Source organism: Lactuca virosa, chromosome 2 (assembly GCF_052849685.1).
Source record: "Lactuca virosa cultivar CGN04683 chromosome 2, Lactuca_virosa_CGN04683_v6, whole genome shotgun sequence".
Lineage (NCBI taxonomy): Eukaryota > Viridiplantae > Streptophyta > Magnoliopsida > Asterales > Asteraceae > Lactuca > Lactuca virosa.
The window spans coordinates 209,722,294-209,741,662 of record NC_136427.1 but is presented as its reverse complement, the minus strand read 5'-3'; the positions used below and the strand labels follow the sequence as shown (position 1 = coordinate 209,741,662).

Here is a 19,369-nt window from a genome sequence, read left to right as displayed (position 1 = left end):
AGCGAAGCCCGACTCATCATAGAACGAACCATGTCTAACAAGGTTCGATTGCGCCTCTCAGCTACACCATTTAACTGTGGTGTCCTAGGAGGAGTCAATTGTGAGACTATCCCACATTCTTTCAGATAGTCGTTAAACTCGATACTAAGATACTCCCCGCCTCTATCGGATCTAAGTATCTTTATCTTTCTGCCCAATTGATTTTCGACTTCATGTTTAAACTCTTTGAACTTTTCAAAAGTTTCTGACTTATGCTTGATCAAGTAGATATATCCATATCTGCTATAATCGTCAGTGAAAGTCACATAGAATCGATTAGCATCTCTTGTAGTTGATCTGAAGGGCCCACACACATCTTTGTGTATGAGATCCAACAGACCTTCACCTCTTTCACAAGACCCTGTGAATGGTGATTTTGTCATCTTTCCCAAAAGACAAGATTCACACATATCATCTGACTTTAGGTCAAATGATTCCAACACTCCATCCTTTTGGAGTTGGGCTATGCGTTTCTTGTTAATGTGTCCAAGACGACAATGCCACAAACATGCCTTGTCTACACTATTAGACAAGTCAATATTAAGTACACTATTTCCTAAGCTATCAACACAAGTCACTGTTTCATACACACCATTACAAGGCAAAGCTTCAAACATAAAAACACCATTCTTATAAACAGAAATTGAACCATTCAAATCATTAAAAGAATATGTAAAACCTTGTCTGAACAATGCATGAAATGAAATAATGTTTCTCGTCATCTCAGACGAATAGCAACAATTTATTAAATCTAATCTAACATCATTACTAAGCAGAAGCTGATAAACTCCGATCTTGGTTACTGGTGAAGACTTTCTGTTTCCCATGATCAGGTTTATCCTTCCTCGCTCTATCTCCTCACTTTCCTTTAGACCCTGCAAATCAGAACAGATATGAAAACCACATCCTGTGTCAAGGACCCATGAACGAGAAGATAATGAGTTATTAGCAGAAATAGTGTAAATACCTGCCGAAGATGGCTTCACTTTGCCATCCTTGATATCTTGCAGATATTGTGGGCAAGATCTCTTCCAATGCCCCTTTTGGTTGCAGTAAAAGCAAACTGCCTCTTTTGGATCAGAAACATGGGGAGTGGAACCATTGGGCTTAGCCTTTGGGCCATTATTAGATGACCCAGCCTGAGCCTTGCTCTTCCACTTTTGTTTGGGAGGACCTTTCCTCTTTTTCCCCTCTCCCTGTCCAATAGCCAAAACAGGGGCACTCGTAGGTGTGGAGGGTATACTTTTACCCTTCATCCCTGCCTCAGCTGTCTGCAATAAGTTGTGCAATTGGGCCAAGGTCTGCTCAGTATTGTTCAAATGGTAAGTTAGAATAAACTGACCATAACATTCAGGAAGTGAGTTCAAGACCATGTCAATGGCCAATTCCTCATCAAAGTGAATATTGAGCTTGACCAAACGCTCTATGTAGCGTTGCATTCTTTGCACATGTGACACAACCGACTCCCCATCTTTCATTTTGCAAGCCATGAGTGACTTGACTACTTCGAACTTTTCTTGACGAGCTCGCTTATGGTACTTTTCCATAAGGTCCTTGTTCATCTCGAAAGGCCAGTAGTCCTCATAGTACCTCTACAGTTCTGGGGACATAGTTGCCACCATGATGCATGCCACTTTGGTAGCATCATCGTAATGTTTCTTGTAGGCAGCAAGATCTTCAGGAGTAGCTTCATTCTCATCAAGCTCTTTGAGCTCCTTTTCAAGAACATATTCTTTGTTCTCGAAACGAAGAGCCATCTTGATGTTGCGCATCCAATCGTTATAGTTTGAGCCATCCATAACGACTTTGGAGCATATATTGAGCAAGGAGAAGTTCTGGTTGGAGGAGGATGAAGCAGAAGTGTTTCCATGAGTAGACATCTGAAAAGAAAGAAAGTTTTAGTTAGATTTCAAGATACCTTAATAGAATAACCCAAAGATATAATATCAAGGTTAGGATCCAACTATGAAGATTCACAACTTAGAAATGGGATGCCGAGATCCAAGTGCAAATTTCATAAAGGTAGGTGAATGACGATTCACCAATTCCACCATTAGACGAAACAAACGAAGTGAAATTCCTAATTCTTTTGAGATACATTGAAACTATTCAATGGCATGTTTTAATCTCAGATTATGCTCTTCTATTTGTGACTGGGATGCCGAGGATCACAAACAAGATGTGAATAACCATGCAAATGTGCTTGGTAACCTCATTGTCTTTATCATTAACTATTGATGTGCTGGTAAACCACACACGCTCCATCAAAATGACAATTATGAGATACCCATTACTACTCTTTATTAGTGCCTTTTAGTGTGCTGGTTAACCACACACGCTCCACTAACGACCAATAAAGCATAATGTGCAATTTCATGGATTAGCATACTTTTCACATTTTTCCTAAAGTAACTAGAGTTGGGATTTTGAAAATAATGTTCTAGTACTTTCTTTAATATCATTATACTTTTAATGAGAAGTAGTTGTCCTATCAAATCCGTTCTGCTAACGACCCTCCACTAATCAAGGAAGCGGTGGGTGAGAGTGGACACCCATTCAACTACCATTTTATAGGCAGTTTCCTTATACCCCCCTTATAGATTAGCTTCGTGAATGAGGCATACTAGCGATTTGACTGACCATGTTCTTATACATATATAATATTAAACTTTTAATTATAATATATATATAAGGTGTGTTTTAAAACATTTTAAAACTTCAAGGGTTTATAAATTTCGAAATTTAAGCTATTAAATTTAAATTTAAATAAACCAATTAACTAGATTTAATATTTATCTTTTAATTAACTATTAATCAAATTATTAAATCTTGTAAGGATTATCTAATTAAATTAATCCATTAATTTAATCCTAATCCTTATCCCTCTAAATTTCGAAAAATAGGGTAAGGATAATTATCCAATTAATCTAATTAAGTAACAATTATCCAAAACAAGAAACCCTAGTTATCCTCTAGCATATTTCGAAATTTACAAGGGAGGAGGCTAGGGTTTTCAAAACCCTAACCCTAATTTCGATTAGGGTTCTTTGGAGGCTAGGGTTTTCGAAAAAAACTCTTTGATCCAAAACCCTAGAAATCGAAAATTTTGGCCTTTAGGGTTTAATAGCTATAAACCCTAATTTGCAATTCAACAATTGTAGCAATTCAATTTAAAACAACAATGGCTCTGATACCACTGATGGGTTTTAGGTACAACAAGCAAACTAGAAAACAATTCCTAAGTTCACATGCAACCTACTTTGGATCTATGTTTTAACTATTGAACATACAACTTTGAATTGCAATACAAGAACCCTAGAGGAGAGAGGCTATTATCGAAAATAGTAAACTAGGGTTTAGGGTTTACATACCTTTCAATTGTTATAGCAAACAATTGATATTCCCTTGATCTTGATCTTGATCTTCTTGGAAGCTTTAGCACCACAAGTGTAATGCCTCTAATGGAGTCACACCCAAACTAGCAAGAGGGAAAGTAGAAGAGAGAGAGAGGAGAGGGAGTATGCAATTTCGGTCAGGGTATTCTTCCAAAGAATCAGTACCCAAAATGTGAGCCAGGAGGCTCCTTAAATAGTTGAGGGAACTAGGGTTTAGGGAAAACCCTAGTTATCCTTTGCTTAGGGCCTAAGCAAGACCCAAGGCCTTATCTTGGAGCCCTTGGACGAATTCTCTAGGGTTTCCCCTAGGGTTTTCGTCCACCCCCTTCCAAGGGGGTTCTGGAACCTTCCACTCAACTATTAGTTAATTGCAAACTAGTCCCTACACTTTATAATTAATTCTTTTAACCCCAAAATTAATTCTGATTAATTTCTGGCTAACAATTAATTAAACATAATGATTTCTAATTAATATATTAATCCATTAACATATTAATAAATCATTTATATTAATTTATTAATCTTATAAATTAATATCTCTCCTTTCATAATTTCCTTGTCTAGTTGCTAGGTTGATGGCAACCCAAAAGGACTGTGCTGCTATCAATTCAAGTACATACCAATTATAGTTATGGGCTTAGACACCTAATCCAACAGTCGCAACTACGCACCTGATGATGACCAAGTTCACGACGTGAACAAGCCTGGTTCACGACGTGAATAGCGAAATTCAGCCCTATAAATAGAAATCAAAGGCAGCCGGTTTTGGATGCTAATTTCTCAACCTCTCTCCTACTTTTCTCATCATTAAGCCTACTTTTAGCCCCCCGAAGTCCCGATATCATTCCCGATACCCGAAGCAAGTCCCGAAGCTCCGAAGATCCCGAGAAAAAAGAGTTTCAAGCCGAAGCTCTGCCCGCGAGAAGCCCGGTGTGTGAAGATATCCCGGTTACATCAAAAGAATAGTACTTGAAGAGCCGTAGTGCTGTCCGAGCATCGTCTAATCAAGTGAGTGTATAGTCACTTTCATCTTACACATAGATATGAAGTATTTTATAAAATATGTGCTATGTGTATATATATTGTTTGTTTATTAAGATAGATCAGACATACCCGATCCGGGAATATGGATTAGGTAAGGAGGTAAATTTTAGATCCGGGAGTACGGATTATGTATTTTTGGAACTATGTGTTCATCCGATAAGGTATCATGTGCATAGTCCCTTTCATGGACATGATTTTAACACAAGTATTGATTAAAGTATTAGATATATATGTATGTGAAATATTTGTTATTGCCCGAAATACGTGTTAGATATATATTTGATGATATACAACGTGCGAACCAATTATGGTCCAATATGTGTTAAGATGTGTATATATGATATTATTACTTAAAACTTTGTGTTAAGTATACACTAGTTAGCGTTGCCTAAACGGAGATAGTATCGAAAATTGATTATAAGCATTGTAGGTTTGCCTAGTGATGGGTTAAGACTTAAAAAGGGATGTTTAGTTCAATTAAGTTTGGACATTGGGTAGCCTCTTATTAAGAGTACGTGTGTGGTGAGATTGATGATCGATGGAGTACGTCCAACGTACAGAAGTACATTTTGTGTACAAAGTCCTTTTCAAAGCTCTGTGTCTTAGGTGCTGCCTGTGTCGGGGTATTATTATGTTCTCGGGTACGAGTCCTACGCATACCAGAGTACTATAATGTGCCAGAAGTACTATCATGTACAAAGTCTTTTTGACACTATTGTGTGTCGGTTACGGGAGCACTCTATTAGTATTTCCCCAAACTTTTTATTTTGAAAGAGTTTTGGAGTCAGCGTTTCTTTTATGAAGTGATCGGACGAGCTTCATATGTCAGCGTTTCCTTTCACGAAGTAATTAAGGGAACTTCGTAGACTGCCTAATAAAGTGTATAGGTAATAGATCACTACTAGGTATGTCTGGTGTTATATTGCTGGATAGGGTGAGTCTGGGGGTAAAATACCTCACGATATTCAGACCACTACTAGGCAAAGTTCGATGCTGGATAGGGTGAGTCTGGGGGTAAAATACCTCACGATATTCAGACCACTGCTAGGCAAAGTTCGATGTTGGATAGGGTGAGTCTGGGGGTAAAATACCTCACGATATTCGGACCACGACTAGGCATTGTTATCTAGATAACTACCCCTGACTTAATTGTCTTGTGGTTCTTTCTTTTACGAACGAAGGTTCGTGGTGAAACTTATTCCATTCCCTTCATTTGATGTCTTTATTGATCCTCGTTTGCTGCCAGGGAATTTCCGACGCAGCTTCGTCAGTTTGTTGTTCATATTGATTCCTTAGGCTAGATCTTGTAAGATCATTGTATAGGGTTAGTATGTGGGGATCGACGGGATGGGATAGATTGTTTTAGAAATATGATATATATGTGTTAATAATAATAGTGGTCTTGCAGGATTTAGATATACATTATTATCACATTGTTTGAAGTAGGTGTTCATTAAGTATTTCCAAACGGAGTGTTTACCAAGTATTTTGATTTAAGTGTTCACTAGTTGTAATCTAAATATCCTGGCAGCTGCGCCTAAAGGATTATATTGGCAGCTATAGATTTAGTGCCTTATAGATGTACGTTGGAAGTTATGGATTTAGTGCCTTATAGATGTACGTTGAGAGTATGGATTTAGTATTGTATAGATGAATATTGGTAGCTATGGAATTAGTGCCTGTTGTATAAACCCTGGCGACGATGTACTTCGTGCCTATTTGACATAAATTGCAGAGGAAAGCAATGTTGTCACCCCTTTGGTTGTCTATTCGACATAAATTGCTGGGGAAAACAATGTTGTCACTCCGATGGTTGTCCTATTTGACATAAATTGCTAAGGAAACCCCGAAGCAGAGTTGTCGCCCCATTAAAAAATCCTTAGACTAGGTCCCTTATAAATAGATACTTTAGGGACGTAAAGTGAGGAATACGGGAACGGGTAATCTCCTTAGGAGAATCCTTAGGAATGAACGAATGGAGGACATATGATTATTAAGATATTTGAGAATAAAGAAGATAATGGGGATGGGAAAATTTGGTTAGTTGTTTGATATTTAAACATAATAAATTTACTTATTGTGGGTTGAAAACCCTATATACTCACCAGGCTCCCAAGCCTGACTCACTCAGATTTTCTGTATTACAGGTAGTGGAACAAGAGCATAGTTGGACGATGACGAGGGATTTTGGATTATAGGCCAGTAGATATAAATAAATGTTGTAAGGCCTTTATGGTACTGTTTATGCTTCTGGTATGTATCGGAACATGACATCCCGAGGTTTTATAATATAATGAAAATTCATTTCTTTAAGAAATGCTTTGATAAACTTTTATCATATTTTGTTTTGGAAACAAATTCCGCAACTCTTTTAATCAAAGGATTACTCTGATTTTATTTTAAAAACATAAATTAAATCGGTCTTTTCTGGCCGTGAAATTGGGGATGTCACAATAACCATCCTATCTACCAGGATACCGCGCTAACTTATCATAACAACATATAACCATCCTATCTACCAGGATACCGAGCTAACATGTCATAACAACATATAACCATCCTATCTACCAGGATACCGTGCTAACATATCATAACAGTAATAATTCCAATAACAAATCAAAGGGCCGGCCTTGGTGCCTTAAACCCTTGAGTACAGTGGGGATAACTCACCTCGCAACTGGCGAGCTGAAATGATAAGCTCCACTCTCGGATCATTGTCACAAACTCCACCACCTATATTCACCATAGAACCATACTCATAATTTCCAATTTCCCAAAATGCTCCTAGAAGTCAAATAGTCTACCCTTGGTCAAAGTCCAAGTCAAAGGTCAAGGTCAACAGTCCATGTTGACTTCAACTCGTCGAGTACAACCAGCCACTCGTCGAGTTCCTTGCATACCTCGTTAACTCGCCGAGTCACATGAGTGACTCGTCGAGTTCCTAATGTTTGCGGCCGTAAACTCCTTGGCCGACCCGTCGAGTTTCCCTGCAACTCGCCGAGTTCATGCGTGCCAAAAGGTCGGGAAAACCCTAGCTGACTCGCCGAGTCACTCTACTGACTCGCCGAGCCCACGTCAATCTTCATCGGACTCGCCGAGTCGACCATACAACTCGCCGAGTCCCTTCAGTCCAAATCCATACATATGCTTATTAATCCGTCTTAAGGTTCCATATTGCAGATCTAGCTTCCCAAGGCATGTTTATCACGTAAAGTTGCAAACTTTACGTGCATGCAAGGCTCTAAGGTCTTATAATGACAAAACCAAGCTTGAAATGGAGTTTTACACTTGAGGAAAGGTTCACACTTGCTAAAGCTGAAAGCTTTATGGACTTAGAGGCCAAAGAGAATTCAGATCTGAAGTTACAACCTCAGATCTTAGCTCATACCCAAGAATAGCTTCTTATTATGCTAGAAAAGCCCTAATCTTTAATCAAATGAGATCTGGAAGGAAATGAGATCAAGGCAACGACTTGATACCTTCCAAGAGATGCCAACTGAGGCAGATATCAGATCCCTACATGTTCTTTGCTCCTAGCCACTTGCTCTCCAAGTTCTTCTTACAAAGATCCACCTCCCAAAGCTTGAAACACACAAGGATGAAGCACACACCCGGATTAGGGTTTGCTGAACTCTCAAGAGGCTGTAAGGGGGCTGAAGGAGGCTTATGATCCTTTAAATAGGGTGCAAAACCCCAGAAATTAGGGTTTCATCCTCCAGCTCCTACTCGTCGAGTCCCTTCTTGGACTCGACGAGTAGGTCACTTAAACACGTGGACCAACCCACTGCTACTCGACGAGTCAGGGCAACCAACTCGTTGAGTAGACCTTAAAATCATGAAAATTAAAACCATAAATTAATGCTTTGAGAATCGGGGCGTTACAATCTTCCCCATCCACCACCCATTCATATAGTTTGTGTCTATGATATCTCCCACACAAAACTTACTCATCAGAATTTCAGAAAGAGTCGACCTAATTTTTTCCATTGAGACAACCTTTCAGAGGGCTCTAAACCATTATCAGTGAGAATGGTATGATACTTAATGATAAACTTTTCATCACATATATCAGAGATGATATTGACTGGGTAGTAATATTCTTTTCGGACCTTATTTCAGTGTTGGATATTTCAACTTTATCGCCACTTACAAACGAAATATTTTGATTTTGTTTTTGCACACAGAGTAAAGAGGTTGAGGAGGGAGTTGCCCTTAAGATGTAGGAGATGATTGTGGGATGGAGATGAATAGGGAGAACATAGAAGTCATTGAAGGCTGCTACCCTAGAGTTATGGTATTAGTTTTCAGTTTTCCAAACAAATTTCAGAAATTGGTCCATAAAGTATATTTTTACCAGTTTTACTCAAAAAGTCTTTTACCCGCACTTAACTTAGCATTATAGATGGTAACTGCCCCACGGACCTTTGTTGCAAGATTTGAAAACCACAAGGACCAACCATATCTAAATTCAAAAGTTAACTAAAAATGTAAATTACAACAAACCAAAGGGACCAAAATGTAACTTGCTCAAAATAAAATGTGAAACAGTTAATTAGGAAGATCAAACGTTATGTGCAATTACCCAGGGGTATATAGTAATATTTCACCTCTTATAGGGGCATTATGGTCACTAAAATTTGTTTACAAAAATATAACACTCCTCCTTTGCACTCTGCCCAACTCTCTTTGTGCCCTCTCTGCTGTACTTCTCAAGACTTGTCTTCTTCCACCTCTTCTCCCCCACTACATTACTCTTCACAGTCAAACATCTTGAGAGAGAAAGTGGTGGATATATACAAGAAGAGTGTGTACTTTTGCAAAACTTGTCTTTTTGCCACCTCAATATCCAGAGAGAGAAAGTCTGCACCCAGATGCGATTTCATGGAAAATGATCAAGATTTTGGGTTATTTTTATGTTCTTGAAGAATCAAGAAAAACCCAGATGGGATTTAATTGAAATCTCGAAGAATTTTAACGAGAGAAAGTAGAGAGAGAGTTGAAATGGGGTGTTGTTATTCAAGATTAGAGAAAGAGGAAATGGTTTCAAGGTGCAAAGCAAGAAAAAGATATATGAAACAGTTTGTAAAAGCAAGACATGCTTTTTCTGCTTCACATAGCATGTATTTAAGGTCTTTAAGAAGCACCGGCTCCGCCCTCCTACAGTTCGCCACCGCCGAAACTGCCCTCCACCACCCTCAAGACCACCATTTGCCACCTACCCTACCTTCACCTCCTCCTCCACAAACACCTACACCACAGCCGCCGCCTCCTCCTCCTCCCATGAGTCCAACCTCCGAAACATGGACAACATCCACCACCAACACCGCTTCCACTCCACTTCCTCCCCCGCCACCGCCGCCTTCCTCTACATGGGATTTTTGGGACCCGTTCATGCCGTCGTCCACTAGGTCAGGAACTGTAGACGACGAAGAATGGGAAGAAACATCCACAACCATTGCCTCGGAAACAGCGGTGACAACCACCGTTGGCGCAGCGAGCGTAGCCGCGCCGCCTTCCGCCGTCAGCGGGTTCTCCAAGATCTCTGCTTCCACCGCCACCACAAGCGAGATGGCAGTAGTAGTGTCGACGAAAATCAAAGACCTGATGGGGATCATCAAAGAACTTGATGAATACTTCCTCCAGGCTGCAGATTCCGGCGGAAAACTGTCGGCATTGTTAGAAGTTCCGGCATGTACCTTTCCCGGCCAAGGATCATCAGGTAATTTGAATCACAGTCACCCCAGAATTAAAATAATTAATTCCAGATTTAATTTAACAAATCTCGAAGCATGTGTCCAAGATACTGATGTGATGAGTATTCAACATGTGCACACGTGTGTTCTTTTGTCTGCTTGAAACTGTAACATGTTTAAAACTATTATTAAAGTTCACATGTGGATTGGAAGGTGTAAATTGTAATTATTTTGTGATACTTGCAATTATTTTACAAATAAATTTAATGAAATTAAACTGAGGTAAATGATGATAGATCAATCTCATACTCATGTTTTATTTGATAATAGATCAATTTATGTTATATTTTATGTTTAGCGAGTCAAATAAGTAACCTAAAAAATCATAGTTTACAATCAAACGAATCAAATAATGGTCAAAAGAAGTCCAAGACACCTATAAAAGGAGCCTAAGACTTTGTTGTAGAACTTCACCAATTAAATACACTTAAAGTGTTTGATTCTTTTCATTTTTTCTCATGTTTCTGTTCTTTTATAGGTAAAGTCCATGGGTATGGAAAGAACTTGAGCCCATTATTCAGCTCATGGAGCTCATCCCAGAAGTTAAACATGTTTGGAAAGTTCGGTTGTGATGACATGGCAGGAGTTAGTGCAATTGGTGGTGGTCTTATTTCCGGAAGCCATTGTTCTACGGTGGAGAGACTATATGCATGGGAGAAGAAGCTGTGCCAAGAGGTTAAGGTAAATGTGTGAATTTACCATTTTCTCCCTTACAACGAGAACAAGGTAGACTAAATTATGTGATTGTTGTTTGGGGTAATAATTAGAGTGTGGAAAGTTTAAAGTTGGAGCATGCAAAGAGGGCAGAACAATTAAGGAAAATGGAGATTAAGAGAGCCGATTATATGAAGACTGAAAAAGCCAAGAAAGAGGTCGAGAAATTGGAGTCAAGAATGATGGTTTCTTCTCAATCGATTGAGTCAACCTCTGATGAAATAGTCAAACTCCGGGAAGAAGAGCTTTATCCCCAACTTGTTGAGCTTGTTAAAGGGTTAGTATCTTTTGAATGTTTGATAGCACATTTTATAGGCGTGCAAAAAGACCAAAACGCCCCAATAACCGAAACCACACATTTTATGTTCATGCAGATTAATGGGCATGTGGAGAAGTTTATACGAAAGCCACCAAGTCCAAATGCACATAGTCCAACAACTCAAATACCTCCACATCATCCCATCAACGGACCCCACTTCCGAGATCCACCGCCAGGCTGTCCTCCAGCTGGAGCTCGAGGTCCAACAATGGCACATATCCTTCTGCAACCTTATAAAAAGTCAACGAGACTATGTCCATTCTTTGACTGGTTGGCTCAGACTCAGCCTCTTTCAATTTGGCAAAACCCCGTTAACCCAAACCAAACAAGATTCCGCTATCTACACCCTTTGTGAAGAATGGCATCTCGTGGTCGATAATGCCCCTGACAAAGTCGCCTCTGAGGGCATCAAAGCATTGCTAACTGCCATACATGCCATAGTAGTTCAACAGGCGGAAGAGCAGAAGCAAAAGAAAAGGTCAGAATCGTCATTTAAGGAGCTCGAGAAAAAAATGGGGGAGCTTCGGGCTCTTGAACGGAAGTTTGGCCCGTTCTCTGGGTCCTCTAACGGGAAGGACCCGGTTGGGGATAAACGGGCCAAAGTGGAGTTGTTGAGGGCAAAAACGGAAGAAGAGAGGGGCAAATTTGAGAAATTAATTGGTGTGACAAGAGCGATGACTTTGAGTAACATGCAAATTGGATTACCGCATGTTTTTCAAGCTGTTACGGGTTTTGCTAATGTGTGGACACATGCATTTGAGTCGGTTTATAACCATGCAAATAGTCCTGAGGTGGTGAACAATGTAAAGAGGCTAATGCTTTAGAGAATGTGTGTTCTAAATTTTTAATTTAGGTACAAGATAAGTCATATGTATGTTCGAGTTTTAATCAGAACTTGAACATTTGATCTATGGACGATGTGGAGATGATGTATTTTCTAAAGTATATTTTGATTCCTAGTTGATCCGATTCTTTTAAGACATGTTCAGAGCACTTGGAAAAGCATAAGGAATCAAAAAAGAAATTGCCACATAAAGACAAATTGGACAAAAAAAAGGGCAGAAGTGTAATATAATAAAGAAATTTGTACTAAAAAGTTCAAATTTTATCATTTTTAATTAAATTCCCATGTGAAGCAGTACTTAGACCTTTAGGCTTTAGCTGGTCTAATTGTAGTTCTTTAGTTTGGACCTCTATAAGGCCATGGGGTATCAAGACGCTGAAAGCTATTCCACATCATCATCATACATCTTCACAACCCATTTATTATTGTTGGGGTGGTGTTCACTGGTGAACAAGAGAGTCAGAAGAGAGATAGAGAGAAACGGTTTTTGATTGGCTGTGAGAACCCATAATTGGCTTCAATCCACACCACCATTACTCCCATCGGGGGTGGTGTTCACTAGTGAACATCTCATGCACCTAGGATCCACATGGGATTCCTACGCGTGGAAATGCGTCCATGGCCTAATTGTAAATTGTAATTAAAGAGTAACAAACAAATGAATAGTCTGTATTTTGGAATTTTTGGACGGTTTTTTTAATCAAGAGAAAAAGACGTGTAAATCTATTTACCATTTTATAAGAAATAGTAAAAAGTTAACCAAATCATTAAAATAGTCATCAATTTCGTATATCAATTTTGTAAATGGCATATGCAATATTGGTAGTCCCTCTGTGAAATGATAGTATCATCTGCGAAAATGTGTTTTAACATATAAGGGCGGAAAACAAATGGATTTTTTGTTGTAGGAGAGAGGATTTCGTAGATGACATCTACGAAAATCAGGGGTGAGCAAAAACCGCACCGCAACTAAAATTAACCACAAAAACCGCATAAACTGCAACCGATAAACCGCAACCGCAATAAAAACCGATGGTGAGGTTTTCTGTTCTTCAAAAACCGCAAATTTGCGGTGCGGTGCAGTTATTAGTTTTCAAAAACCGCAAAAAACCGCACCGCACCACATATATTATATACAATTTTTTTTATTAATTATTAATATATTAAATATTAAAAATAAAACAAGTTTCATGGATGAAATATGGATAAAATACTAGAAGACAAAAGTGTTGGTTTTTTGTTATGTTTAACTTTAAAAAATTGTGAAATTAAACAATTTTAAGATTTTTATTTTTAATTACTATTGATTTGACGTTTTTAAGATATTAGTTGTTTGAGATTTAAGTTAATTGTCTTATACCTTATAGTTTTTTTATTATTATAAATAATATGTTTGAACTCTTAAAATCGTTTGAGCTCTAAATTGTGGTTAAAAACCACACAAAATAACCGCACCAAATCCATGCGGTTAATAATCGCAACACAAAAAAAAAACAAAACCGCACCGCAAAACTAACCGCACCGCAAAAATAACTGCACCAAACGGTTTTGAAAATGGATTAACCGCATTTGCGGTTAGTGGTGAGGTTTTGGCTAATAACCGCACCGAACCGCACCACGCTCACCCCTAACGAAAATTATATGGGAACATTGACATCTGCGGAATCGCAGACGCCATCTATAAAAAGGTATGTCTTAGTTGTCAACTTCAATTTCGCATGTCATTCGAGAAATTCTAGTTTTTCTTACAAAATCATGTATTTTCCTGTTATTCGTATTGCAAAATTTGACATCATTCGAACTGTGAATCTAAAGAGTATTAGTAATTGTTATTTTATAAGTTCTACTTTTGAAACATAAAAAAATTCAATAAAAATTTGTCTGATATCATTTCTCTAGAAAAAGAACATGACTTCAAATTTTACAAATGACTATTTTGTTGTTTCTTGTATTGGTTGTTCACGGTCGTAAATACATTGTGAAACACAATACGTTAGGCCTTTTGTTAAAAACTACGGTGAGAATATTTGCATAGATATAAATTTTCCTGATTTATTAATTTTGGTCGAATTGAAGAAGGGTATGTAAGGCGGATCTAATATCAGTTTGTCTTTCCAACATCTTATATTGACATATATTATAGATATAGTCGATGCGGGTGATGTGAAACACTTTTAAAAAGGTTATTCATAAAGTCTGAATTGTTGTACATGTGTATCCGGTAGATAGTGTTTCGGTGGAAGAGACTCTGTTCAATACAATGCAACGAATGAACAAAATTTTAGTAGGAACCAATCTAATGGAAAAGCTCCACTAAGAAACGATTTAGTGGGAGAGAAAACGGCTCTTGTGATAACCAATCTAGTATAAGAGGTAGCAACAATCAAACATGTATTTTTATCTATCAAATGGTTTCTCAATATCCCCTTGGACGTTTTTATATGAAACACCAGTTCAACCACAGTTTCATTAAGTCGATATGGTACAACCATAAATTCATAAATAGTTGTATACGAAACACTGGTACAAGGACAAATCATTATGTCAACCATAAACTTATAAGTACGTTAATGATGATAAAGATGATGTTGCTACATGTGACAATGTTGTTCTTACACATGACAACGATGTTGGTAAAGATGATAGTACATATGTTGATAAAGATGATGATGCATACTACCAATAAGTACTTCCATTGGTGGATGATACCAATCTATTTCTTTATGGCGAAACAATAGATTTTGTATAAAAAGATAACACCGATCTTGAGAAAAGTGATATTGAAATTGATCGGTCGGATGATAAATATACACACACACGAACACCATTATATGGTATGTTTGTTATACCACGCTTAATTACTAAGAAAAATCATTATATAATATTAATATATTAAAGAAAAATTAAATAAAACACATAATACTGCTAATCATCTACAATATATCATATTGAAAATCCGTACGGTTTTTCTGCCTATTAATTCATGTTTGTTTACCATCCATCTCCATCGTCTCGCCCCATACATCATGCTCTTACTCTGAAACAAATATTCAGAAATCTGGTATCTATTGTTCATTTTTCATGATTTCCTTTTGTGCATCTTTTATCAATTTTTCATTTCCTCGATTTGAGATTATGTATAACCCATCATATCCCTTGTTACACGAACATTGAAAAAGTATCTCTCAACTTATTTATTTATTTTTTTCATTATAGTCACCTTCATCTCATCAATTATCCTTCGGGCTTTAAGTCTATCGTTAGATGTAGAATTGCATGTGCGGTTGAACTTATAGGCCATTTTCAGAAAGTCCCTATGTGGAGAAGTGAATGAAGACATTTTTACCACGAAATATAAGTTTATATTTTCATATGAGTTAGAAGGTTTGGTAATATGAGTTTGAAAGTTTGGTATGAACCGATTACGTATTTACATTAGAAGTTTGCAATGGTAGTAGATGAAATGTGATATAGGGTGGGGTCATATTTGTTTACAAAATGTAAATTTTGTAGATATATTCAGAAGGTTTTAGCTATTATCATTATCGTTGTAATTTTGGCATGAAAATATTCCTTTACAAAACGTAATGTTAAGTTATCATGGCACATCAAAGTCTTTAGTCATCTAAGTATAAATCATGCTAATTAAACCCTTAAAGTCTTAAAATAGTCACCTTTTAGCCATTGGGATAGACTATAGTAGGTTACCCGCCTACTATAGTCTATCCCAATTTCTGACCACTTTCATCTATGTGGCGCTGATGTGACATCCACGTGTAATTAATAAAAAAATATTAAAAAATTCTCTACATTCTTCTCTACAGTTCTAGGTTTCAACATTGAACACGAAAAAACTCCAATACCACTTGTTCAGTCACATCCTCCCTGCGCAAATCGTATGTTACTTCCCAAAGGTATAAGCATCTCATATCATGAACAAGGAGCTCTTTCTGAATAAGCTAGATATTCACTAATCCCACCTCACGCGTTTCTCTCTTCTCTGTGTTGTTAAATTAGATAAACAAAACCAATGGTCATAAGATAACTCTTATTTGTCGGGAATCCCATTCACTAAATCATCACTCCTTTAGGAATTTCGTGTTCGATTGGTAACTTATGATCTTCCTGGATTTGGGGAAAGTAATCCACACCCCAATCGGACTATTCACTCATCAGTCATGGATCTTTTACACTTAAGTTAACTCACTAACTTTCTTTTCTTGGTTTCATTCAAGATATAGTTGATGCACAAGCACAACCAATAATCTCTCACCACAATCCTCAATTTTGACCAAACATAAGGCTTACTCAATCTTCTTAATTGTCACCATTCCCTTTGTTACTACCAAAAACATGTTTCCAACCATATAAACAACGAATCAAGAATTAATAAAATGGGAATTTCTGTCTACCCAATTACAACATTGTACTTTCTTTCGTTTCTTATCAAGACATTATACTTTGAAAATTATGAACCAACTATTGTTTCCAGATAGTATCAAAATAAATGACCATTTTACCATTTCTCCCAACAAATACCCTCCATCCTTCTTTTCCTAAATATACAATTCTCTGGTGTTCTTTTCAGATTTTCAGAGACATAAGTCTCTAAATCCTTTGAAAAAGGCGAATCAAATATCTTTAGCAAAGATGAGGCCACAAAATTTCATACACATCAAAACAAAAACAGAATCATATATAACTCTTATGTAATAACTTGATCACCAATCTGAATAACAGTTCATAATAATAATAATAAAAAGATGGACAACATGAGAAGAAAAGAAACAAAAGCTTAGCAATAGACTAGACCTGAGCAGTGCCTTCAGTAAACTTAGGATCCTCACACCTGTAACTTCCATCAGGTCCAATTCCAAACCCTCTTGGATCTGCAAACACATTTTCCAGCAGTTGGCTTCTTGAAGGAGCAGGGCTTTCATCTGCAAACTCCACAGCTTCCTCAACCACCTCATCTATCTTCTTCTCTATTGCCTTTAAATCTGCTTCACTTGCCAATTTGTTTTCAATCAGGTATTTCTTCAATCCTGTTATTGGATCCCTTGTTGCATAATGAGCCTTCTCAGCTGCAATTCACAATACAAATATAAAATCACAACAAATTTCAATCTTATGTATATACAAGAGTAAAAGACTAAAAGGCTAAAAGCAACTCACCTGGGTCACGAAGCTCATCAGGATCAGCCAAAGAGTGTCCTCTAAATCTGTAAGTCTCACATTCAACCAAAGTTGGGCCTTCTCCTCTCCTAGCTCTCCCAATAGCCTCCTTTGCTACCTCCCTCACCTTCAACACATCCATGCCATCAACATGGACACCTGGCATCCCAAAAGCTGGACCCTTCTTCCAGATTTCTGGATCTGAAGTTGAACGCAGATGGGACATCCCAATCGCCCACAGATTGTTCTCCACCACAAATATGATAGGCAATTTCCATAGAGCTGCCATGTTCAAACACTCAAAGAACTGCCCATTATTGCAAGTCCCATCTCCAAAGAATGCCAATGTCACATGATCACAATCCGCTTCTTTCAACACTTCTCTCCTGTACTTACTGCTGAATGCTGCACCTGTGGCAACAGGGATGCCTTCTCCTATAAAAGCAAACCCTCCAAGAACATTGTGTTCAGCGGAGAACATGTGCATGGATCCACCTTGACCACGGCAACACCCTGTTTTCTTCCCAAACAGCTCGCTCATCACAGCACGAGCAGGCACCCCCTTGCTTAGAGCATGAACATGATCACGGTAGGTGCTCACAACACTATCCTCTTTCTTCAACAGCTTGATGAACCCTGAGGAAACAGCTTCTTGCCCGTTGTATAAATGGACAAAACCAAACATTTTCCCCCTGTAATACATCTGAGCACACATGTCCTCGAAAGCTCTCCCCAATATCATGTCCTCGTATACTTCTAAACCTTCTTCTTTGGTGAGCAGCTGCAGAGTAAAATACAAAAATCAATTTTATAATAATACTAATCTCATTTCTCATGTCCTTCTGTATTACATATAGCTCTAACTGCCATCGCCGAAAAGAAAAAGGAAGAGGAAATTGGGAAAGCAAGCAAGTAAAAAGAGTAAGAGAGAACACAAACGCACGAGATCCGAACCGGTTTTGAGCTTCTTTTCCTTGAAAACATCGGATACAGCAGCAACGACACGGGAAGCAGAAGCAGGTCTAGGTTGAGCAGTTGGCGCGGATTGGAGGAGGCGGAGATTCCGGGTTGATCCAAGGAAAGGGGATGAACTGGTGATGGTGGATAATTTTACCTTGTTAAAGGGATCGGAGTCGTGGAGAGCGAAAGGCTGGATAATTTTGGCTCCGGCGAAAGCCATTTTTCGATTGTAGAGTATAGGAGTTGGGAATTGAAATGGAGGAGATGATTAAATAGAAGAGGGGTGATACAATACGATGCAACTGTAACGGTGTTGATGGGCGGAGAGAACGAGAAAAGAAAGAGGCGGGCTGTGATTGTGGCTGGCGTAGCTTTGATCTGTCCGCTCACCCAACTCTCATCTGTAATAAGTTTAACCGCGATCACAGTGATTAATGAACTTTTGACTTAGAAAGTTAGAATTGCAAAATCGGTCCCTATACTATTGCAAAGTTTCACTTTTCTTACTTTAATTTAGTCACAAAAGAAGAAATTTACAGAACACAATCATTCTTAGATTAAACGTGGCAAAGAGAATGCAATTTTGATGAAGAAGATAGGTATCACAAGAAATTGAGTATCAGACGTCACTAAAACGTATTTCAGATTTAACTTTTTTGACCTAAATTTAGAAATTTTTTTATGGCTAAACCACTGGAAAACATGAAATACATAGGTTACTTGTGCTTAATGGTTGAGGAAGTTGTTGGAGAGTCCCAAAAGCATAAGACAAATATCAATTTAATGGACGTGTAACCTTACATTATGAACCCTTTTTTCTCTTTCGTTGCATTTGGTTTTTCATTTTTTGGTTCTAGGGAAAAGTATGTATACGTTTACAATTTTATTTTTAAATTATCTAGAAAAACAAATATCGGGGGTTCTGATACTAGGGAAAGTATAAATATTGGGGGTTCGAATACGTTTATCTTTAATCGATTTAGCATTTGAACTCTAGAAAATAAAATAGGACGGCTACACATGAGTTGAGTGAAGAGTAGACTAGGCAATTGCATTTTGTTCTAGATTTCCTTTATGGTTGCATTGTTAATTGTTGGGACATGATTCTAAGACTTCATGGGCTCGC

The 19,369-nt window shown here is 37.9% G+C and overlaps 2 protein-coding genes across 2 annotated transcripts; one reads left to right on the top strand and one right to left on the bottom strand.

Annotated features, from left to right (window-relative positions):
- Positions 1-9,160: 9,160 nt before the first annotated feature.
- On the top strand, positions 9,161-12,242 carry LOC145160123 (protein ALTERED PHOSPHATE STARVATION RESPONSE 1-like). The gene is made up of 4 exons (XM_079079229.1): positions 9,161-10,197; positions 10,710-10,912; positions 10,999-11,222; positions 11,320-12,242. The coding sequence occupies exons 1-4, from the start codon at positions 9,480-9,482 to the stop codon at positions 12,086-12,088; spliced, it is 1,914 nt and encodes a 637-aa protein (XP_078935355.1). The 5' UTR covers positions 9,161-9,479; the 3' UTR covers positions 12,089-12,242.
- A 4,541-nt stretch (positions 12,243-16,783) lies between these two features.
- LOC145160122 (pyruvate dehydrogenase E1 component subunit alpha-3, chloroplastic-like) lies at positions 16,784-18,649 on the bottom strand. Its single transcript, XM_079079228.1, has 3 exons — positions 18,227-18,649; positions 17,284-18,064; positions 16,784-17,192 (listed from the first exon to the last, which is right to left on the bottom strand). The coding sequence occupies exons 1-3, from the start codon at positions 18,461-18,463 to the stop codon at positions 16,915-16,917; spliced, it is 1,296 nt and encodes a 431-aa protein (XP_078935354.1). The 5' UTR covers positions 18,464-18,649; the 3' UTR covers positions 16,784-16,914.
- Between the last annotated feature and the right edge of the window lie 720 nt (positions 18,650-19,369).

Coding starts and splice junctions, on each gene's coding strand:
- LOC145160123 (XM_079079229.1), top strand. CDS start 9,480: ATGGGGTGTTGTTATTCAAGATTAGAGAAAGAGGAAATGGTTTCAAGG. Junction 10,913..10,998: donor AGCTGTGCCAAGAGGTTAAG/GTAAATGTGTGA, acceptor GGTAATAATTAG/AGTGTGGAAAGTTTAAAGTT. Junction 11,223..11,319: donor CTTGTTGAGCTTGTTAAAGG/GTTAGTATCTTT, acceptor ATGTTCATGCAG/ATTAATGGGCATGTGGAGAA.
- LOC145160122 (XM_079079228.1), bottom strand. CDS start 18,463: ATGGCTTTCGCCGGAGCCAAAATTATCCAGCCTTTCGCTCTCCACGAC. Junction 18,065..18,226: donor TCAAAACCGGTTCGGATCTC/GTGCGTTTGTGT, acceptor TTTACTCTGCAG/CTGCTCACCAAAGAAGAAGG. Junction 17,193..17,283: donor TGATGAGCTTCGTGACCCAG/GTGAGTTGCTTT, acceptor TGTGAATTGCAG/CTGAGAAGGCTCATTATGCA.